The 24,135-nt window shown below is 45.2% G+C and overlaps 2 protein-coding genes across 2 annotated transcripts; both read left to right on the top strand.

Annotated features, from left to right (window-relative positions):
- Positions 1-657: 657 nt before the first annotated feature.
- Positions 658-5,709, top strand: LOC147445214 (uncharacterized). Its single transcript, XM_086525967.1, has 3 exons — positions 658-1,270; positions 1,490-5,656; positions 5,698-5,709. The coding sequence occupies exons 2-3, from the start codon at positions 4,565-4,567 to the stop codon at positions 5,707-5,709; spliced, it is 1,104 nt and encodes a 367-aa protein (XP_086382093.1). The 5' UTR covers positions 658-1,270; positions 1,490-4,564.
- A 7,935-nt stretch (positions 5,710-13,644) lies between these two features.
- LOC147445215 (SNF1-related protein kinase regulatory subunit gamma-like PV42a) lies at positions 13,645-16,006 on the top strand. The gene is made up of 2 exons (XM_086524769.1): positions 13,645-14,001; positions 14,221-16,006. The coding sequence occupies exons 1-2, from the start codon at positions 13,727-13,729 to the stop codon at positions 14,876-14,878; spliced, it is 933 nt and encodes a 310-aa protein (XP_086380895.1). The 5' UTR covers positions 13,645-13,726; the 3' UTR covers positions 14,879-16,006.
- The last annotated feature ends 8,129 nt before the right edge of the window (positions 16,007-24,135 follow it).

Here is a 24,135-nt window from a genome sequence, read left to right on the forward strand (position 1 = left end):
GGGGGGAGTGACGTTCCGATAGAGCCGGTGGCGCAACGTGGGAATCATACAGGGGCGGCCTGGGCCTGAGGTGGGCCCTGTGCACTTTTTGAGCGCTCGGAGAGCCCTGAGGTGTGCATGTGCGCACCCTAAGAGAGAGGCTGTGCACATGCAGGGACCCGAACGATTTCAACACCCAAATCTTCACCGATCGTAATCCCTCGCTTCACGCACATGCGCTGGCGGCCATAGTAATACCGGCCTGGCCACAGGTCGTTAGTTGGCACACATGCAAGGCGACTTGCATAGTTCCGGTGATCAGTCGTCAACTGTTGTAGATGATGTGTGTTGCAAACGATCTTCCTAAGCATTTGGATGTTGCGGTTGTCAATGGTGCAGGCGGTGGAGTGGATGGGTGCAGCTGGTTACTATCTTTAGGATGCGATGCCATCGCTTAGCCACCGTTGCAAACGGCTAGGGAAAGGGAGTAACTGTCCGACGAAAGCGGTGGGAGAACGTTGAATAACTGATTTGCTTAGACAGTCCAAGAAAATGGTGGGGCACCATGGAATCTTTACCGGCCGGGGTTCTCTAGCTGGTGCATGTGCGCACCCTGAGAGAGCCGGCCGGCCACACTAGTGACCATAGTGCGCACCATGTGATGGTACGCGTGGCCCCGTTTGTCTTAAACTTTTGACAGGTGGCCATCGCGAGCGAACACGTGTGAGTCGAGGCTGGTGTTGCAAATCTGGTTGCCATATGAGGGGCAGACTCCAAAATGACGACAGAAACAACAGCAGCAGCAGCGAGGCCGGTCGAAGTAGGTATGCTGAAATAGGTTGCGAAGCGGATAGAAAGTTGTCAAGGAAGTGCAGAACGAAGAGGAGGAGGATTATGGAAATAGGATCAGAGGGCGACGAGGAGATGATGGGGCGAGGGTGCAGCAGCTGGTTGCAGGAAAAGGAAGGCTGGTGGAGGTTCCGTACACGGCGTCAGTGCGAGACACGCTGCATAGCATGTTGGCACACAACATTGTGGCAGTGGCGGTGGCAGCGCCGCCGGGCCATTGGATCGGGGCTGGTGGCTCCATGATTGTGGAGTCGGACCGCGTCACTGGTGCCGCACGAAAGCAGTACATCGGCATCGTTTCTACCTTGGATGTGCTCTTCCACCTGGCAGAGCTCTCAAACGGCGCTCAAGTTCCCACGCTTCTTGCAGGCACGCGTGTCTCCACCATTATTGGACACTGTCTCGAGGGTCTCAGCCTTTGGGCCATTGCTCCTCACACCAGGTAGCCCGCCCCCTTCTGTTCATTATTCCTTCGTGGCGTGCTTACTGATCGCAGCTGATTTTAAGAAAGGGTTTTTATTATTAATAATGGTAGTACAGTGTTGAAGTGAGCTTATCATGGTTATTATTAATAAATGGTAGTACAGTGTTGAAGAAGGGGTTTTTTAATATTAATAAATGGTAGTACATTGTTGAAGTGAGCTTACATTGGTGGGCGCAGTGTGATGGAGGCCATGGATTTCATGAGTAAGGGGCTTCATAGAGCTCTGGTACCACTGGAAAGCCAGATGGAGCACACTTTGAGTCTTTGAGAACGTCGGGCAAGGTTGAGGCATGGAATCCTGCTAGTGTGCACTGATGCAAGTCTGCAAGGGGCAAGCAAGAAAACTTGGCACTGGTGCTCCTTAGAGAGAGAGAGAGAGAGAGAGAGAGAGAGAGAGAGAGAGAGAGAGAGAGAGAGAGAGAGAGAGAGAGAGAGAGAGACTCCAGTCACCTCAAGTGTGTGCTGGTGCAGGTCTACAAGCGGCCCTGGAGAGAGAGAGAGAGAGAGGCAAAGCTTTAGCAAGCAGTAGAGGACAGGGCTGTCGGCATTGGCAAGCTGAGGTAAGACGGTGACAGACGCGAGGTAAGGTGAGATGGAGATAGAGAGCGTCGAGGGTTGCAGGAGGCGAAAAGATGGGGCACTATCGATGAATCTGTTGGGCAGGTTAGGAGAGGCAGCAAGGATTCAGTGGAGCAATTATGGCATAGGCCTAGTCTTCATTAGAATTTAGAAGACAACGCATTTGTAGAGTTTTGCTCGGGTTTTTGTGAGAGATGGTGACAGTCGATCCGACTGCAGGTGCGGATATGTTTGAGCTTTGAGATTGCATGTGTGGACTGTCATACACGCATGCGAATGAGAGAAAGAGAGTGGAAAGTTCTCCCAAAGATCTTGTTGCAAATTACGTTTTTTTACGATCGCTACTCATTATCAAATTTCCATCATTGCCTTTGTACGCTTCTGTATACTGAGTGATTATTATCTCATTCAACCAATGAAAACATTGTGTGTTTTTGAAAGATAACTTCCCGTTTTTCATTAGCAAAAAGGGGAGGTATTACTAAGGCCTTACCCCTTTGGAGTATGCCACAAATCGTAAAAAATACTAATCCGAAAACGATGCGTTTTGAGAGAAGCATCCTTGCAGCGAGCTTGGGGCAGGTGGCATTGGGTCATAGATTCGTTGCCAATTGTGTTGTCTGTGGGGTTCTCTCTCAAAGCTTCCTTCTCGGTCTTTGTCTCTCTCTCTCGAACCTCGCCCAGGCGCTCAAGAAGGCGATAGCCGGCTACGAGTCTCTCTTTGCCCTTCACATTGTTGGTGTCTCTCTCTCTCTCTCTCTCTCTCTCTCTCTCTCTCAAAATTCAAGCTTGGAGAGAATTCACGTCCGCCTGCTAGTCCGGGACTGATGGAGGCCTGCGGCAATGTAGGACCTGGCGCTCTCTCTTAGGTGTGGAGGTGTGTGTGTGAGTGTTAATAAAAAGAGGAAAATGGTATAACCTTCCTATCACCCAAGTGTGGTAGATTGGTTATGCCATTTCCCTCTTGAATAACAAGTCTTGAGTTCAACTGTCGTGGGTAGATAGATCTATGAAATATCTTGGGATAGTTCCCCACGATGTTAAAATTCTCTTCTCTCTCTCTCTCTCTCTCTCTCTCTCTCTCTCTCTGTCACCAGCGTGTGACTACTATCTATCCTTTTTGTTGATTTCTTTCTTATTATCTATTTACTTTCACTTTTTGGAAACACCCCTCGGGAAATCTAACTGCCCTGCATTGCATAGCTAGTGTGGAACTGTCCAGAGGGAGTCCAGGCCTGAGGGCAAGAGAGCACTAAGGTTGGACAAGGACTATGGTTAGCCAAGTGGGGTCATTGACTAGCCAAAGTGGAATCCTTTGCTACAGAGGCTACATTTCAGTTTTGGATGTGGCCGTAGTGTACAAAGAGGGTCGGATGACCTAGAAAGATATAATGGCAGCATCTCCTAAAATTTAGGGAACTGCTATTTTGGGACCTGAAAATGTGTTGGCGTCATTACCTCCGGAATGACAAAGGGAACATTTTCTTACTCTGCCGTGAAGTCAACTGGGCAACCGGTTGGGATATTTTTAGGCGGCAACCCCGAAACGGGAAAAATGCTTGTAAATGTGCCAAGTGGCACATTCTGGTGCAGTTTCCAATGCAAGAAGGAGTTGGCGCTGAATTTGAAGGGAAGAAGGGCTCATTTGCTGATTTTGTCACAGGTTAAGAGCTATGGAGTGCTTGCTTTCCCTCTTATGCACAGTGCGGTGCCAGGAGTGATGCCCTGCACGCTACGCACTGCCCTCTCTCTCCCCTTTGGCAGTATGTTATGCCCCTCTAGTGGGCTCTTCATTTGACCAATGTACAGTTGTGTGGGTTCATGCGCGATTGCCGAGGCAAGAGCCTCTTGCACAGGTACTGGATTAGCTAGCGGCTAATCCCCCCGCAGGTACAGGTGAATTCGGAGAGGTTTCACGCCAGAAATCTCGTCCGATTCAAAGGGCAAGTAGCCCTACAGGTGCGGGAGCTCGAGGACTTGCTAGCGATGCGACCGGCACGCGAAACGGAGCCCGAAACAGTGAATTACAGCCTGCTGTGTATTTTTGCAGGTTTAGGGTTTTGGCCCTAAACGGACCCTAATACCCCCAGGAGGTTCGGGGACGCAAGGGGACCGCTGTACAAGCGATCTGGCGCATTTTCAGGGCTGAAAACAGAGAATTCAGCGTGCTGCAGATTCTCGCCAGGTTTTGCAAAGTGCCCGTATGCGTCGGGAAAGTCAGTCAATGCGTAGGAATACTGACCGTGAAGGGTTCTAGTACAGTTATGCTGCCGAAATCGGGCTGGAACAGTGGAAATTCAGCCGAGTTTGTGCGGGGCAGCTTGTAGGAACCACAACGTTTATTCCCTCTGTTGAATAATAAAGAAATACCGAAAGGGGCGCCTAAGTTAGGGGCCAATCTGGTGTCCGTCTACTCATACAGGTGCAATCTAGCAGCCTGTATCCCTCTCCCCTTTGTTGTGTCTTGAAAGTACAGTTAAAATAGACGACTAATAATGGGTGAAAGCTAAATCAAGGTTTAAAGTAAAGTCTACCGCCCTTTTTGGATTGAACAGGCCGGTTACATGGTTCCATCGACGGGATTAAATCACTTTTTCCTATAGAAGTGAGCCTTGGTCAGTTTTGGGCTTGAAGACACAAGGGATCATAGACGAGACACAGGGAATTGCAATTATGGCTGACAGACCAGATGATGTGACTGAAGAGGTTTCCTCTTCACAGGGTCAACAGACACATGAAGTGGGTGAGTCCTCAAGACCACCACAGACTGATGATGATATATTCAGGACCCAGTTGGCTACTGCTGTGGCTATGTTCACACAAGTAATGCAGAATCCGAGGTTTCTAGCCTTTCTGCAACCTCCTGTTCCGTCTCAGCAAGTTGGGTCACTGGATCATATTCAAAAGCCTGTTAAGGCTCGAGCACAGGTGATTCATACCGCACAGTCAATGGAAACACCTGTACACTTGACGGAGAACATGCAGTCTCCACAACCTATGCCTAAGGTGCAAGAACAGGTGGCTGAGATGCCAGTCTTTCAAGCTGTACCAATTCAGCCCGCCACCTTTCAACAGCCTATAGCTGGTTCTAATGGGCAGGGAAGCAACCTACAGGCTATGCAACAGGTCTTCCCACCACCTTCAGTACACCCTGGCTATTTTGGAGGTGGATCGGTATTCCAGAGCATGGCTGGTCATGCACCTGGAAATCAGTTTTATACGCCAGGAGCAGTGTTTGGGGGTGCTCAAACGATGATGCCTAACCCCATGTACAGTGTCATGGGTATGCAACCAGGGTTTCAAAGCACTCAGGGACAATTTGGGATGCCACAAGCAAATTTTGGTATGGCTGGAATTACAAATCAGCAGCCAAATATGGCATTTCCAGGTCAAGTTAATAGCGGCCAAGGAACACAAATGAACCCTAATAGTGTTCCCATGTTTCAGTCACTTCCATATGACAATTTAACGCCGCTGGAGAGGCCAACTCCGTACAAAGAAGGTGGCAAAGGAGTGTCATTCACGACCTTTACAGGGTTTGATGACAGGAAGAAGGCTCTTTCATTCCTCCAGCAGTTTGACAAGGCCTATGCAGGGGGAAATTTTACAGAGGCTTCAAAGGTCCGCAAGGCAGCCACTTTCTTGACAGGGAATGCGGGACAATGGTGGACAACTTTATTGCTTCAAGGGCAAGCTCCGTCCACATGGATTTACTTCAAGCAGATTTTTGCAGCAGCATGGTTATCTGATGATTTCGAAGCAGATGTCATGACAGAATGGCACCAGCTTAATGCTGCCACTTGCAGAAATCTGGATGATTACAATCGGAAGTTTTGGAAAGCTCTACTTCCAGTAACTTCCTATAGGTTTGTGCCATTGACAGAACAGATTGAAAAATACTGTTGTGGCCTACCCAAAGGATTGAGAAAATACTGCACGAAGACAAAAGTCACTACTTTGACGCAGCTCATCGAGGTAGCAAACACTGGCAATGGTTTGCTCAAGGGAGAAGATTGTGAATTTAACACTGGCGTCAAGACAGGATCAGGCAAGAAAAATTCAGCCAAGAAGCACGTTCCCAATGAGGCTCCTAAAGGGACTCAGGAGTCAGCCAACACAGGGAAAGACAAAGCTACGGCTGAACCAGAAAAAGGACCAGCAAAGAAATGGAAAAGACGTTTTCCTCGCAAGTCAGAAGAGCAAAAGAAGGTCCTGAGGACAGAGAACAAATGCTTTATATGTGAGCAGCCTGGCCACATTGCTTACAACTGTCCTACAAAGAAAAGGCCAGCTGATTCTGAAGACAAGGAGGACAGGAAGGGAAAGAAGCCCATGGCTGGTCTAGTGCCAGATATGGTGGGCGACAAGCCAAATTCAGATGCAAGTGAGCTTTGCAGAGCATGGGGAAAGGTTAGGGATCAAACAGTGCTTATCTTCTTTGATCCAGGTGCCAAAGCCAACTTTATTTCCCCAGAATTGGCTTCAAAGTTGGGAATCAGACCTGAAGAGATGGGGTATACAGCAGAGGTAGGTTTGGCATGTCCTGGCCATACAGAGGCTGTGACACCCATCATTGGAAAGTTGCGTCTACATATCCAGTCCTATGTAGATGCTGAAGAATTTTACATCATGCCACTGGACGGATGTGATGTGTTGTTAGGTATTCCTTGGTTGTTTCGTGTACAGGGAATCATGGATGCCTACAACAAAAAGATCACTGTACAGAGCAGGGGAAAGACTCACATTCTGGATGTAAAGCTTAAAGGGGAGTCTATTCCTACTGTATCAGCTTCTTCTATTACTTCTGTAATGAAAAAGCATCTTTCTGCGTACTTGGTTTTTGCACGTGAAGTGTCAGATTGTGATGAATCAAATTTATCTGTGCTAGATAAAGAAAGGTCAATGTTTTTACAACAGTATAGTGACTGTTTTTTCGATTCATTACCGTCTCAATTACCGCCAGAGAGACCCGAGGACCATGCGATAGATTTGGTGCCAGGCTGTAGCCCACCAAACAAGCCTCCGTACAGGGTTAGTGCGGCTCAGCAGAAAGAGATAATGGGCCAAGTACAGGAGCTGTTAGAAAAGGGGCTGATTCAGCCCAGTTCATCTCCATTTTGTTCTCCAGTATTGTTGGTGCAAAAAAAGGATGGCTCATGGCGTATGTGCATCGACTACCGTGCACTGAACAAGAATACCATCAAGAATAGGTTCCCTATACCTAGAATTGATGATATTATGGACAAATTAGAAGGAGCAGCTATGTTTAGCAGGATAGATCTAAAGAGTGGGTACCATCAGATCCGCATTAGATCAGAGGATGTGCACAAGACTGCTTTTAGAACAACGTTTGGCCTTTACGAATTTTTAGTGATGCCCTTTGGTCTCACAAATGCTCCTGCTACGTTCAATAGGATGATGGACAGAATTTTCCGTCCACACCAGCAGTTTGTTGGTACATTCTTTGATGACATGATAGTCTACTCAAAGAATGAAGAGGAGCATAGGCATCACTTGGCCATTGTGTTCAAAGAGCTACGCAGTCATAGGTTGCTCATCAATGCAAAGAAAAGTGAGTTTTTTCTGGAAGAGATTCACTTTCTGGGACACATTGTCTCAAAGGATGGTGTCAGAATGGATCCTGCAAAAGTTGAAGCGATCAAGTCATGGCCAAATTTGAAGACGGTGCATGATGTCCGAAGCTTCTTGGGACTATGCTCCTATTACAGAAGGTTTATCCGAAATTTTGCTGAGATTGCTTCACCTTTACATGCTCTTCAAAAGAAGGCAGTCACCTTTAGATGGACACAAAAAGAGATTTCAGCTTTTAATCTCTTAAAGGAAAAGATGACTTCGGATCCAGTCATTGTGTTGCCAGATCTTAGGAAGTCATTTGTGGTCCAGTGTGATGCCTGCGGTAGTAGCATTGGTGCTGTGCTAATGCAAGATGGCAGGGTAGTAGCCTATGAGAGCAGAATTTTGCAAGGGCCAGAGATGACCATGCAGGTCTATGAGAAAGAGTTACTGGCTGTGATTCATGCGCTCTTAAGTTGGAAACACTACCTGCTAGGTGCAGATTTCGTTGTCCAAACGGACCATCAGACCTTGCGATACTTCTTGACACAGACAAAGTTATCTGAAAAGCATATGCGATGGGCAAATATCTTGTCCATGTTCCATTTTCAGATTGTGCATGTGGAAGGCAAGAAGAACGTTGTGGCTGATGCCTTGTCAAGGAAGCCACAAATTTCAGCTGTGTCGATTCCTTATCATCATGAACTTGATGATATGAGAGAACAGTATGCAAATGATGAAGATTTTGCAAGGGTCTTCGAGCAACTAATGGATGGACAACGTCATGAACACTATCTTCTTAAAGACGGGTTCATGATGATGCATGGCAGATTGTGTGTCACAAAGCCATTGCGACGCAAAATTATGGAAGAGAGTCATGTCCCACCGTATGCAGGGCATCGTGGTATCGATGCTACAGTTAAAGCGGTAGAGACATTCTTCTATTGGCCTACATTGAGAAGGGATGTGGATGCCTTTGTGCGAGAATGCCTAATATGCCAAAAGGTCAAGTTTGACAGGCAAAAGGCACCAGGGTTATTGCAACCACTACCTATTCCAGATAAACCATGGGAAAGTATTGCTATGGATTTTATCTTTGATCTTCCGAGAACGCAGACAGGAAATGATGGTATTTGGACCATTATTTGCAAATTCAGCAAACAGGCTCATTTTATTCCTGTCAGGAAGAAGATAAAGCCAGATCAGATGGCACGCTTGTTTATGAGCAATATTTTCAAGTATCATGGCATGCCACAGTCGATTATTAGCGACCGTGATCCACGCATGACTAGTTTGTTCTGGAAAGGCTTGTTTGAGAATATGGGTACCACGCTCAAATTCTCTTCGTCATTTCATCCTCAAACAGATGGGCAGTCAGAAGAGGCAAATTCTACTGTCCTAGATCTGCTGAAGTGCTATGTGTCAGAGCATAAAGGAAAGTGGGAGCAGTATTTGTCATTGGTGGAGTATGCATACAATAATACAGTGCATTCATCAACTGGCAAGGCACCTTTTGAGATAGTTGAAGGTGGCAAGAAAGTTCCTCCCATACTGCATACAAAGGACAAGATATTTGAAGCAGATAAGTATGTTCAAGACATGGATGAAATGTACAAGAAGGTCAAAGTGGCCTTAGAAAGGACTCAGGCAAAGCAAAAGAAAGCAGCTGATCGTCACCGTCGTGAAGTGGTATATTCACTTGGTGATTGGGTGCTTTTACGCTTTGAAAAGGCAAGGTTAAAGAAGATGAAGGGCAAGGAAAGACTCTTTCCAAAGCTCAGCATGCGTTACTATGGGCCTTTTCAAGTGTGCGACATAATCAGTGATGTTGCATATAGGCTGAAATTGCCTGACAGTTGGAAGATTCACAATGCGTTTCATGTGAGTCTTCTCAGACCCTATGTGGGTGATGTGCCAGAAGATATGCCAGCTGAAGATCAGCCGGAAGTCGAGGAACTTGACGAGATCTTGGTCCCTGAACAGATTTTGGCACACAAAGAAAGAAAAGTGAAAGGCAAGGTTGCTAGGCGTTACTTGGTAAAGTTCAGAAACTATCCACCAATGGATGCTAAGTGGATGGAAGAAGGTGAACTTGCAGAGTCACCAACTGTGTTATCACTTTACCTGGAAGCCTTCGATTCAACCTACCTTGACCCCTTGAGTTTCAAAGCTAAATGGATTGTCAGTCTGACAATGGCTTCTGAGACAAATGATGTACATGGTATTTAAAGTGAGCTCAAATCAAATACCTGTTACATGAATGTTAGAGCTGTACAGATTGTCAGTTTGGCAATTGCTCTTATGGAATGTCCAAAAGTTTGGTTGGTGCTATAGAAGTGAGTATTTCTTGTCAGTTTGTCAAGGATACAGTGATTGCTTCTATTGAAGAGTACATGTGTAACTGCATTCTTAAACTGTCGGTTTGGATATGCTCGAAAGTGTTACGGGATCCAACGTGTACTATAAGACAGTGGCAAAATGTGCAGCTACCATTTTGTCATTGGAAAGTTAGTGACTCAAAGCAATGGCAGAGTGCGAAGCTACCACTATGTCATTGGGACAGGGTTCACACGCAAGCAATACATGAGTCGACGAGGTGTTGAATACACCAGGGTTGACAATGAGCATGTATGTGTCGTATATGTGTTGACAGGTGTTGAATACATCAGTGTTGACAGTAAGCATGTACGACATAGATGCAAACGAGGACGTTTGAGATTTCAAGAGGGGGGTATGTCACCAGCGTGTGACTACTATCTATCCTTTTTGTTGATTTCTTTCTTATTATCTATTTACTTTCACTTTTTGGAAACACCCCTCGGGAAATCTAACTGCCCTGCATTGCATAGCTAGTGTGGAACTGTCCAGAGGGAGTCCAGGCCTGAGGGCAAGAGAGCACTAAGGTTGGACAAGGACTATGGTTAGCCAAGTGGGGTCATTGACTAGCCAAAGTGGAATCCTTTGCTACAGAGGCTACATTTCAGTTTTGGATGTGGCCGTAGTGTACAAAGAGGGTCGGATGACCTAGAAAGATATAATGGCAGCATCTCCTAAAATTTAGGGAACTGCTATTTTGGGACCTGAAAATGTGTTGGCGTCATTACCTCCGGAATGACAAAGGGAACATTTTCTTACTCTGCCGTGAAGTCAACTGGGCAACCGGTTGGGATATTTTTAGGCGGCAACCCCGAAACGGGAAAAATGCTTGTAAATGTGCCAAGTGGCACATTCTGGTGCAGTTTCCAATGCAAGAAGGAGTTGGCGCTGAATTTGAAGGGAAGAAGGGCTCATTTGCTGATTTTGTCACAGGTTAAGAGCTATGGAGTGCTTGCTTTCCCTCTTATGCACAGTGCGGTGCCAGGAGTGATGCCCTGCACGCTACGCACTGCCCTCTCTCTCCCCTTTGGCAGTATGTTATGCCCCTCTAGTGGGCTCTTCATTTGACCAATGTACAGTTGTGTGGGTTCATGCGCGATTGTCGAGGCAAGAGCCTCTTGCACAGGTACTGGATTAGCTAGCGGCTAATCCCCCCGCAGGTACAGGTGAATTCGGAGAGGTTTCACGCCAGAAATCTCGTCCGATTCAAAGGGCAAGTAGCCCTACAGGTGCGGGAGCTCGAGGACTTGCTAGGGATGCGACCGGCACGCGAAACGGAGCCCGAAACAGTGAATTACAGCCTGCTGTGTATTTTTGCAGGTTTAGGGTTTTGGCCCTAAACGGACCCTAATACCCCCAGGAGGTTCGGGGACGCAAGGGGACCGCTGTACAGGCGATCTGGCGCATTTTCAGGGCTGAAAACAGAGAATTCAGCGTGCTGCAGATTCTCGCCAGGTTTTGCAAAGTGCCCGTATGCGTCGGGAAAGTCAGTCAATGCGTAGGAATACTGACCGTGAAGGGTTCTAGTACAATTATGTTGCCGAAATCGGGCTGGAACAGTGGAAATTCAGCCGAGTTTGTGCGGGGCAGCTTGTAGGAACCACAACGTTTATTCCCTCTGTTGAATAATAAAGAAATACCGAAAGGGGCGCCTAAGTTAGGGGCCAATCTGGTGTCCGTCTACTCATACAGGTGCAATCTAGCAGCCTGTATCCCTCTCCCCTTTGTTGTGTCTTGAAAGTACAATTAAAATAGACGACTAATAATGGGTGAAAGCTAAATCAAGGTTTAAAGTAAAGTCTACCGCCCTTTTTGGATTGAACAGGCCGGTTACACTCTCTCTCTCTCTCTCTCTCTCTCTCTCTCTCTGCACGCGCTGCAGACACAAGGGAAAGAGAAGAAGAAGATTATGCCTTTCAGACCTTTAGGCCTCAGTAATGCAAGAGCAGTAGAATGAGTCTAAAGAAGGAGAGGGTGTAGAGGCAACGTCCCACCTATGGTTTTGATGAGTTGCAAATGCGGGGTGGAGCATGCATATGGGAGGCAAAGAAAGTGGTTTTGATGAGTTGCAAGCAAAGGGCAGAGCATGCGTAGGCCAGGGCTACGAGACGGGGGAGGAGGGTGGAGCATTGGCGGTGCAGACGAGAGAAGAAAAGGAAGAAGAGAAAAGGGGGGAAGGGGTTTTCCTTTTTGTGTTTTAGGGGGGTGGGGGGGTATATTCGGGGGGAACCACGTAGGTAATTGGATTTATATAATATGTGTATGTCTGGACGATTTCACAAAAACCCTTTAAAAAAGGGGAATCTTGTGGTGATCCATCTCGAGTGGAGGTTGGTGGGAGGAGCGCCCTTTGAAGTCGAAGCCGCTTCCAGGTGGCTGTTTCTCTCTTATCTCTCTTTCGCACGTGGTTCCTTTGGAACTCTCAGTCTCTGTCTCGAAAGGCCTGTGAGGGCTATGGGTGGGCGGACGTTGCCGACCTGTAGCTCTTATTTTAGTATGTGCGCTCGTTCGTGCTTGCTTAAGCCGAGACACAGAGGGGATGGGCTAGTCTCTCTCTCTCTCTGTGCGTTCAGTGGTCATGCGATGGGCAGGTGGGGCCTAAGTAAGAGAGGCTGCGGGATTGCACTGGCACCACTGGGACAAGCAGCTGCAAAGGGGGAAATGGGGGGGACGTGTAGGGTACACAGATGAGCTCTCTCTCTCTCTGCTGTTGGGCACCCTCTCTCTCTGCTGTTGGACACGAGGGTGCTCATTGTTGTGGACGCAGACGGGGGTTTTGGGGAGGGGTAGAGCAAAGGGAGGGAGGAGTGGGGCCTCACCCTGTGTGCGCAGGCCAGTCTCGGCAGCGAGTTGGAGGGGAGCAGGAGGGAGGGCGCCAAGGAGGAGCACGGGGGGACGGCTTGCGTAGAGCTCTCTCTCTCTCTCTCTCTCTCTCTCTCTCTCTCTCTCTCTCTCTCTTTGCTGACGTGGAAAGGGCGAGGGAATCTAGATAGGGTATCTAGAGATTATTGGGTTTTCTTTTGTAGTATGCCAGTATAGTGATGATGTAGAGTGTTGCACGGCTATAAACAGGTACGCCTGCTTGTGTTAGTGCATCACTGTGCACACCATACTTTGTGTTAAGTCCTACAATCATTCTTGAAGATGCTTCTAACTGTTTTTCTAGCAATGAGTTTGTGCTCATCAACACAAAAATTGTTATGTCTGAAGTTTTCCGGTTCTTCTTATTCTTATGCCGATGCTTGGCAATTCTTGGGATCCGTATTTCAAGGCATTAAGTGTATATATTTATGTGTGTAATAGTGAAAATAAGCTGAATTTTTCAAATTCTTCAAAATTTCATAACAAGAAATTGTGTCGGGTTGCCAAAATTCAAGGGGCCACGTGGTGCAATTTGCTTCATCCGGCAGTGTGGCCCTGCATCTCCGGCAACAGGGAGGACCGTGCGCGTGCAGCTAGAGAGAGAGGCGGCCTACAGCCGCCGGCCCCACTAGTGACCATAGTGCGCACCATGTGATGGTACGCATGGCCCCATTTTGTCTCAAAATTTTGACAAGTGGCCATCTCGAGTGAACACGTTTGAGTCGAGGCTGGTGTTGCAAATCTGGTTGCCATATGAGGGGCAGACTCCAAGATGACGACAGAAACAACAGCAGCAGCAGCGAGGCCGGTCGAAGTAGGTATGCTGAAATAGGTTGCGAAGCGGATAGAAAGTTGTCAAGGAAGTGCAGAACGAAGAGGAGGAGTATGGAAATAGGATCAGAGGGCGACGAGGAGATGATGGGGCGCTTGCTGAGAGAGACGAGGGTGCAGCAGCTGGTTGCAGGAAAAGGGAGGCTGGTGGAGGTTTTGTACACGGCGTCAGTGGGAGACACGCTGCATAGCATGTTGGCACACAACATTGTGGCAGTGGCGGTGGCAGCGCCGCTGGGCCATTGGATCGGGGCTGGTGGCTCCATGATTGTGGAGTCGGACCGCGTCACTGGTGCCGCACGAAAGCAGTGCATTGGCATCGTTTCTACCTTGGATGTGCTCTTCCACCTGGCAGAGCTCACAAACGGCGCTCAAGTCCCCACGCTTCTTGCAGGCACGCGTGTCTCCACCATTATTGGATACTGTCTCGAGGGTCTCAGCCTTTGGGCCATTGCTCCTCACACCAGGTAGCCCGCGCCCTTCTGTTCATTATTCCTTCGTGGCGTGCTTGCTGATCGCAGCTGATTTTGAGAAAGGGTTTTTATTATTAATAATGGTAGTACAGTGTTGAAGTGAGCTTATCATGGTTATTATTAATAAATGGTAGTACAGTGTTGAAGAAGGGGTTTTTTGATATTAATAAATGGTAGTACATTGTTGAAGTGAGCTTACATTGGTGGGCGCAGTGTGATGGAGGCCATGGATTTCATGAGTAAGGGGCTTCATAGAGCTCTGGTACCACTGGAAAGCCAGATGAAGCACACTTTGAGAACGTCGGGCAGTCCTCTGGAGGCGGAGGAATCGGCAGTCAGCTATCGAATGCTCACTCAAACAGACTTGATGCAATTCCTGCATTCCAAATTGGAAACATTGCATCCCATTGTGTGTCAAAGTGTGGATAAAAATGATGTAGGCCACAGGAAAGCGCATAGTGGGAGCTTTCTCGCCAATGATCTGAGGGGTTGCTCGGTGGAGTCATTTCAAGAGTGGGCAAGGGAGGGTGTGCTGAGGTTCTTGAGGTGGGCGAATGTGACGAGGAAGTTTGGGGTGGGAGGGGCAGTGCTAGGAACGAATCAGCTGCATGCGCAGGCAGCCTGCAATATGGTGGATTCTTCATGCACCACTAGTGCTGCTGACATCCCATTTCTCACCTGCTATCCCAGTAGCACGCTGGAGTACGTAACACGCAGTGCGCTGGAGCAGAGAGTGCACAGGGTGTGGGTTGTGGATCGTCATGAGCAGCAGCAAGGCCAGCTTCTGGTGGGCTTTATTTCTTTCTCTGATATACTCAGGACTGTCAGACAGCAGGTGGAGGCCGCCCCGCCGCCGCCCTCGTATTACTAATTCTCTCATCTTCAATAGAAATTTTGCAATGGAGAGCTAGCTGCCTCTCAAACGTCTGCCCTCCTGCTCTAATGACTGCTGGTCAGATTAGTGAAATGTTTAGAGAGAGAGAGAGAGAGAGAGAGAGAGAGAGAGAGAGAGAGAGAGAGAGAGAGCACCATAACTCAGCCAACACACTCCGTGTCGACAATTGGGAATGCTTAGTTGTTTTAACTTGGTCGCTTGCTATCATGTGCATTGTTTGCTAAAACAAGTAGGTATGGACTTTAGTAATGCAAGATACAATGTTTTTGCTACGATGAAGAACAGCTCCTACGATGTTTGTTTAAAGATCTTAACATCAGTATAATAATAGCGGTTTCATACATCCAATTACACTTGCTCTTCTTATTGCAAAAAGGATATCTTCATCGTGCTCCGACTGGATCGACTCCTTGTCTATTGACATTGTTATGGTTGTGCGTGCTGCGTCAGTCGTCGTAGTTACCTGCTTGCTCACATTGATCTCATAATCAAAGATCGAGTCTTAAGTCTTAAGTTGGGTACTGTAACATATGCTTAGTTTAGAGGGCCTATGTAAGGTGCCTAGAGACTCGAGAGTAAGCGCCATCATCCATACATCTTTGCAAAGAAGCCAAAGTTTATATTTGATACTTTGCAAAGAAGCCAAAGTTTATTTGTTAACGGTTAGAAGAAAAGGCCTCTTGTTGATTCTCTTGTTTGGAAGTTTTTGGGTGATCGATCTATCATCATGGCATATAGCGAGGCCTCTAATCAAGTGCGAAGGTGGAAAACATTGTTGTTGCCTATTGTGTGACAAAGTTAATCACCAAGAAACCTCTCATCTTTAACTCCACCAATGTGGGATACTCAAACATGGTATAAAACTGAGCTTGTTTTGGATCACTCTAGGAACCTCCTTATATTAGCCTAAAACAGTACATGCCAAAAACCTATGTGCCTTGCCACATTAGATGGTAGGAGACACCTCAATACCTTGAAAAGAGAAACAAAAAAGATTGGCACGATCCACAAAAGAAGATAGGCCTTGAACGAACATAACTCTTTGTTGGTGGGTTTCCAACGGGGAAGGATAATAAGTGAGCTTTGGAGCAAGTTCCCCACTATCACCAGTTGACGTCCACTGTTGCACATTGCACCACCAACTTCCAACCCGCCTCTATCAACCCCCCCCCCCGCACAATCTCTTCATTTCTTTTTCCTTATGTGCCTGTTTTCTTCTCTCTCTTGATCTCCCTTCATCTCTATAAGTACTTATCGTAGGTAGCACCATCCATCTCTATATGTACTTATCATAGCTAGCGCCATCTCTATTTGTCCATCTCCATGTCTCCCCCTAATTTTGTCAGTGGGTAGCATCCATCTCTCTCTCTCTCTCTCTCTCTCTCTCTCTCTCTCTCTCTCTCTCTCTCTCTCTCTCTCTCCAATTTCTCCCTTCACCCCCTTTGCCTATATACTACACCCCTTTCCCTCCCCCTCTAATTTTTGTGTCTATTGAGCATCATCTCCGGTTATCCATCTTCATGTCTCTCCATACCTTCTTATGTAATGTCCTCTCTCTCTCTCTCTCTCTCTCTCTCTCTCTCTCTCTCTCTCTCTTATTGCCCGAGTGTCTTCTCGCATAGTTGATGTGTCTCGTCTCGCATGAAGGGGAGTGGGAAGTAAGCCAAATGGAGTACCATCGACAAAGGCATAGGCTCAATCATAAAAGGACATGTAAAGTTTCTCTTTTTAATGAATAACATGGTTTTATAGCATCGTGCTTGTTAATAGTCTCTCTCTCTCTCTCTCTCTCTCTCTCTCTCTCTCTCTCTCTCTAGTACTTGCAAAAAATTATACAAATCCTTTTCTTATGCGCAATGGACACGTCACCTTCTCATAGATTCAACAAATCGCAAGTATAAACTCACTTCAAAAATGGGTTTTTTATATCGTTGTCAACAAATTGTTACATAGAATCATGTTAAAGGATTTATTGAAGTCCCAAAAAAAAACAATGCAATTGCTTACCTTTCAACTTGATTTCCTTCATGGGAATGCAAAGAGTGACAAGATGATCAATGATCCGATGACATTTACAGAAGCCCGCTTGTTCTTTTGCATGCTTGCCAATCTTTTCAATGTATTCACTCAATCTTATCTGCATTATTCACTCAAGTAAGTTTTTCATAAGATACCGAATCATTATAGTCCAATAACTATTTACAATATGTACATCCCCTCCTTTATAAAAAGGCTTGACCCAATTAGTGATCTGATCATAAGCCAGTCCATAATGGAAGTGCAAATTTGAACGTATCACACATCTAATGATGTCATGACTCTCCCATGATCCATTTAATCATTTTGGGCTTGATGGTATCTCACTCAGTGGGTGGCAAACTTTTTAAGCCCATTGCATACACGTGTACAAATCCATCAAACTCAACTCACGAAAACTCTCAACTCGCTTTCCCTTTAGACCTCTCCAAAATCTTTCACATGTACATGCTTTTCTTGGCCTCGAAAAAATTGTTAATCGACTTCGCATATTCTTCTCGTCTTTTGAATTAGTGCCTTGTATGCATCCAAATGACTTTGATGTCTTTAGTTGCATCTAGATTTATAGTCCTTAGTTGCATCTAGATTTATCGTCCTTATTTTCAAGTATTTTGACACTCTTTATCAAAACACCTCTTACATTATCTACCTTTCTTGACACCTTTGATATGCTTTATGGCAAAGAATTATTTGGCACAAGAACAAGTAACTTTCTTGAAATCTTTCCATGTAGTTTCCAATGGTGCATTATGTTGGAAATTTTTCATCCATAACTTATCCCCAACCATTTCAATATACATCGATGCTTGTTTGAAATCTATACAAAGAGATAATTTTTCTTCACTTTGGTTGAGATTTTAGTTATTCTCCATGTATTTATGTGATGTCAATACATGAACTTGGACGGTTTGGTTATGAGTTTCATTCGCCAAGTTAAAACTCTTAATGGCTTCAAAGAGTACTATATATTCAATCACACTAACCACATTGTGTTTTCTATATTTAAATCCGTTAGTTCCACTCCATAAAGATACACCATTGCACATCTATAGAAGTAGCTTTTCATAGTGAGCCGAATCTTTCTCATCTATTGAATTGCAATTCCTTTAACTCCATTGAAATGTATGGCATATTAAATAGTTGTGTATCATGTTGCAATGTTCTATGCGGGCATTCATATCCTCAAAGACAATAATATCACCTTTTCATTTGAAGGAAGCAACGTACCCCTTCAAATCGATAAATGGATGATCTCTATCCATGCAAGAATAAAAGGAAGTATCATGATAAGGAACATAGCAATCACCTACAAAAATGGATGCTTTTTTTGGTGTCATAATTTCAATTATACATCCTCTGCTCATAATTTGGCTCTTGCCTTGCTATCGCCAGCTCTTACACTTGCGTATACGGCGCAACGTTGCTACTTTCCTTGCGGTTACGCACCGCATGCGCAGAAGCCACGCAAAAAATCTCTCTTCCTCTCTCTCCGCCACCTTTACCCATGGCGATAAAATCTGCCATGTCTCCCCTCCACGTGCCCTCAAATCAATAAAGGAAAAGTTTCGCTTTGCTTTGCTCTTTCTCTCAACCCAAGCATCTTTCAATATTCCCTTTAATTGAACTTAAAAAGAACTTTTTGGGCACCTATTTGGTTGTACTTCATCTTTTACATAGATTCAAAATCTTATAAACCTTTTTTAAGCATAGAGGCTTGGTACCCTCCTTTCCCTCTTTGTTGCTTGAGCTTGTTTGACCGCATCAATGAATGTACATTGTATTTTTATAGCCTCTTAATCTTGATGCACATACCAATTACCTTGCACCAAGGGTTCCAACTCTTCTGTGATTGCAAATAGTTATTGCTCACCTAAACTTTCGTCCTTTCTATTGTTGTGAAGAAGTGTTGTACTAATAATTTTATTCGCTAAGCACATTTGAACCTTCATGTGTCCACAGTCAAAATCCACCATCATTTTGGTGTTGTTTATCTGTGTCTTGGATACACCGCTACGCACATCATGGCTCATGTGTGCCACGATGAATCATGAGCCAGATGTCTCATCCGCTTGGATGACATAGTACACTACACACTCACATGATGCAATGCAAAAAGCAAGTTTTACAAAAATGGCATGTAAGGCTCTTATTTGCTATCTCACAATATTGCCCACGCGTAGGGGCCTTTTGTAGGTGGCCATTGAAATGGATTGTATTGGCAATATGATAATTGACCAAGTGGGTATATTGTTCATTCATGCACTTTAAAGATCCCAGACAATGACTAAGACATACCACTCCAGGGAAAACTATATTGGTTGTTTGAGGCTTTGAGCACAAATGAGGATCATACTTATGCTCCATTGCATCCACATCGTGCACCTTCCCCATGGTAGGAGGAAATTCAAAAACAAGGCCTCCATTGTAAGCTCTTGGAATTTCTGAAACGGCTCCACCCGTTGTATTTGCATCAAAAGCCTTGTTAATGTGCCCGTTTTCTCGGCTTGGAAAAGCTTTTACCAAGTACTCCTCTTAAAGCTATCAGAGAGAGAAACTTGAGGCAGACTACTCAGATCTACAATTTTCTTTTGATCAGTTGACATGATTAGAGGACTAACTATTATCGCAAGGGGAGTTGTAGCGAGTGAACCTGCAGGATGCTCAATATAACTTACATTCACTTTGTATTTATGTGAAAGTTGGTCATCTAATACAAAGGTCCCTTCACCCAAGTGATTTAATGTCCTCTTGAGAGGCACGGGCATTTCTATATCTCCTACTTCTGTCATAGCATCTATAGTTATAAATTGCATTGGATGAATTTTCTCCATTAAGAAAGATTCAGATATTATTAGTTTGCCATTGTAAAAAGGATAGGTGAGCTCTTCATTAAGAAACACCAAAGAGCAAGCCATAAAAAGAAAACAAAAAAAATTAAGGAAGATTAAAAACAATGTATTATCATTAATTTAAAGTTGTTTATATATCCACGTATAATAAACTAGTTGTTGTTTTTTTTAATTTATTTTTTAAAATTTAAACTATTATTTTTTTTTAAATAAAAATTTTCACAATATTTTAAAATTATAATAATCGTATCATTTTAATATTAATTTTTTATTATTATTATTCACATAAACCCTCCCAAGTGTATGCGTGTGTATGATTGTGTGTGTGTGTGCACACTATGGCACGTGGCCATGGTGTCCATGACATGTGGCCATGGACCATGGCCACGTGCCACTCCCTAGACTACGTGGCACAGGCCACGTGTATCGTCGACCATTGACCATTGGTGTGTGTCCAAGAGACGGTCACACGTGGCCCCCATGGCCACATTTGACTGTCATGACCACATGCCATGGCCAAGACCAGGGGGCAAATGGCAACTGGCCCCCCACTTGGCGGGCCTACGTGGCCATGCACACTGGCCACGTAGACATGTCAGGTGGGGGACTAGTTTCCACTCGCCCCACCTTTATGGGGTGGCGTATGGCAAGCCATGCGCCATGCACCTCGAGTGGCGTGGACACGTGGCCATCCACATGCCACCCCACAAAGGTGGGGCAGGTCGCTTGTGGGTTGCCACCTTTATGGGGTGGCGTGTGGCCACACGCCACCCCATAAAGGCAACGTGTGGCCACTTGCGCAGACGTGTAAACACACACGCGCACACACATACCTGCGAATGCGCACACACACAAACACGCGTACATGCATAATTTTTTTCAGATATATATTGATGAAATGTTTTTTTTAATTTAAACTTTTGGAAAGGGTTATAAATAAGGATGTAATTCATTTGTTCTTCATCTCTCTCTCTCTCTCTCTCTCTCTCTCTCTCTCTCTCTCTCACAAGCTCCATCTTTCTCTTTGTCTCTTAGTATCTCTATTTTTCCTCAAGCTCCAACTCTCCCTCTTTCTCTCAATCTATTGTCAACTTCATTTCTCACTGCTACTCAATATATTTATTGCATATAAGCTCTTCAATTTTTCCTCTTTCTCTAAATCTCTCTTTATTTATCAAGCTCTATCTCTCTAACTGTGAGGACCCAAAATCAATCCAAAAGTGGTGTCATTTGAGATTCCCACTAATGGTACACAAGAAGTGCCTCCGTAAACCACCCAAGAAAGTGATCAATCTCAAGCGGCTAGTTCTGTAAACCATGTCATGTCCGTTGTGACCAGTGGAGCTGGAATTGAACCATCAAGTGGAGGCTAGATCCTCGAGGGGAAGCTGCATCCAAAGTAGATCACATCGGCAATGATTTCTTTGGAAATGTGGTCGGCAAGCACATATCTTTGGGTTGGACAGACACTCATAGAGCTTCTTACCATAGCAAATTGCTACGCTTATCTCTCTGTCGTCTACTTTTGAACCCTACCATTCGTGCGCATGATGATCAAGAAATGGATTTGCAGTTTTCCATTGCAGATAAAGTTTACCAACGACCATAGCAAGGTTTATTGTGAGTGAGCGGATCGTTGACAAAGGCGTCGTCCGGTTTGTTCTTCACTGCCATTCCGCTCAAGATCTTGCGATGTCATATGATTTAGATGAAAAGCTTCGTTTTGTCCCCGAGCTTAGTCATATGGTCAAGAGATATTTTGTGGTCTGAGACGAAAATCATAGATTGGAGGCATGGATACGATGGATGAACGAAAATGAAATCCGTATGGAAGAGGCATCCCGCGTGGAGTGTATGCTTGTATAATTCAAACCAGAGGAGAAAGTGAAATTCCTACTAGTTTTAGCCATGATAAAAAGGTACACCTTATTGGTTCCTATGACTTTGTTTGCATGTTAGTTTATTGGGAATCTTGTTTTATGTACGAGTGTTTGCTAGGGCTACGAGGATATCAGTCCGACGGAAAGGGCATTGCACTTTCGATGACCAAATAAATCAAAGTGGCTCAAGTTGCCCATGGCTCTCCTTCCTCAACTCATTTAGAAGGTATGTGTTGAAAGTAATACGAAATGAGCGTGTGTGGATCTTGTACATGTTTTGAATGCATGTTTTTCAATCGTTAGGAAGATTTTGATGCTTTCTACAACAACAAGATAGAAGGGTTGCCACAAAAAGGGAGCTTCGATTACAATTTGGTACCGAAAGCGTATGAGAAGAGTATTGCCTTTGTACTTTCTCGAATGGAGCAACATTTCTCTCGCAAAGGCCTTGAAATAGCGACAATTACAGATCCAAATAATGGTAACAAATTCATTTAGAAGTGCATAGCATATACCATTTGGAACAAGAGGAACACAAAAATGATACCATCTAGAGTGTTTGAGGTCGCACGAGTGCGAATCAGCACAAAAGAATAGGTTAAGTGTTTTTCGTTGGTCATTTGTGGAGTGATTAAGATTATGACCTCATAAATATAGACTATTGATCCATTTTGCCAAAAAGTGCCTTTTAATTGACATGCTCCAAGGTGGCGATTCAACCTTAAAGGAGAATTGCATAGTGTTGACCGGGAGAAGTGTTGGATCCAATGGCTTTGCTATCATGTGTATTGGTGGCAACTAGAAAGGTGAAAGTAGTGATTATGTTTTGGTAATTAGCTTGCTAAAAGTCTTAGGCATGCATTGCTATTTCTTAGGCATACATTGCTATTTTGTGCAAGCGAGTGCTTGAGATGGTAGAGAAAATGGAGTCACAAAACCAACATGTTACCGAACTGCACTTGAAGGCTGAAGAAATGCATGGTTGCACACTTGAACATACATTGAAAACTCATTGAAAAACGCACTTTCACAAAGCTTTCAAAAAATGGAATGCACGGATCAAGTCCACACACGAGCCCGAAGAGCAGCCCCACTTTGCTTGCACGGCACAACACATATTTTATAGGTTGGACTTTGGTGCTCATCTCTTTACGCATGTTTTTTAAGTTGGACTTTTGTACCATGCAGCATTTTTGTCATTTTTGTATATTGTTTTCCAGATGGTGGAGAGACGCTCTACCCCATTCTCGAGCACCCTAGTGATGCATGGTGCAAGTCCTCAAGAGAGAGGAGACATGCTTATATCCAAATGTGTGGATAGAGTACCCGCCGAAGAGGGAGAGCTTTACACAGGTCTTGTACTATATATTTTTGGGATTTGTCATGCAATGGGTAATGGGTATGCTAAATCAGTTTCCTTTCTCAATAGCGGAGCATGAGGTTCGTGGAAGAAAATTGTTGAGTAGGAGGACGTGCTCTTTCCAACATAAGCAAGCGGTTGGCTGCAAAGAAAGACACGAAGAAACGCTCCAAAAAGAACAAGCCAGCACCCTTGCCAAATGGGCAAGGGAAGACAAATAAGGGAGCAGTGATTGAGGTGGAGAGCGATCATAGCGATCATGAAGAGGTGGAGAGCAAGCATGCAAAGATCATCCATAATGCTTTGAGTGAATGGAGATCACGATCACTCTCCTTCACCCCTTGACCACGGGAGGCCACACATGAGTCATCTCCATCTTCACCATCACATGGTAGAGGTACTTGCGTTGAATCTCTCGACAGATGTGGCCAAAGTGGTCGTGGAAAATTCTCCAAGTGTGCTAAAACTCCTGCTACAATAGTCTTCTCTTTATCGTTGCATGCTCAATGAAATTGATATTATCTTGGCCATATAGAAATATATCTAGCACAATGCCACCTTGCAGTGCATGCTAATCTCAAGAGGTTGGGAATAGCTACTCCTGATGGGCTATGCAATGATAGGTAAGCCATGTGATTTTGCATATTTAGTCATTGTTCTAAGCGCTAGTCGTAAGAAAGGGTATGTGCGGGTCCCTCCATTCAATAGGAAAATTCTTGGGCTCTCTATCAGAGACAGGACGGTTGGACCCAAGGAGTAACTTGGGTGGCATATGTTTGGTATGTATTGCCCTTTCCCACATACACTAGGCCACACATGGATGGGACAGGTGGAGTTCCTTTGTGGAACCAGTGGGATAGCGATCTTGTGGAAGTAGCATTTATATTGCGACGGAGTTCCTCCTAGCAGATGGCATGATTGTGGCAAGTCTAGTGCTGCATAGACATTGCAATGAGATGGACTCGACAGTTTTTAGTGCATGTCTTACAACAGCTCAGTGCCTCCATGTAGAGCTAGGCACATCATTGATGCTTGGAAGGGTATCTGGCACACGAGAGTTTGAGTGGCCACAACGTGAGGAAGAGTAGAATTTTCCATTGGAGCCAC

The sequence above is a fragment of the Adiantum capillus-veneris genome, chromosome 12 (genome assembly GCF_014529385.1).
Source record: "Adiantum capillus-veneris isolate H3 chromosome 12, ASM1452938v2, whole genome shotgun sequence".
Lineage (NCBI taxonomy): Eukaryota > Viridiplantae > Streptophyta > Polypodiopsida > Polypodiales > Pteridaceae > Adiantum > Adiantum capillus-veneris.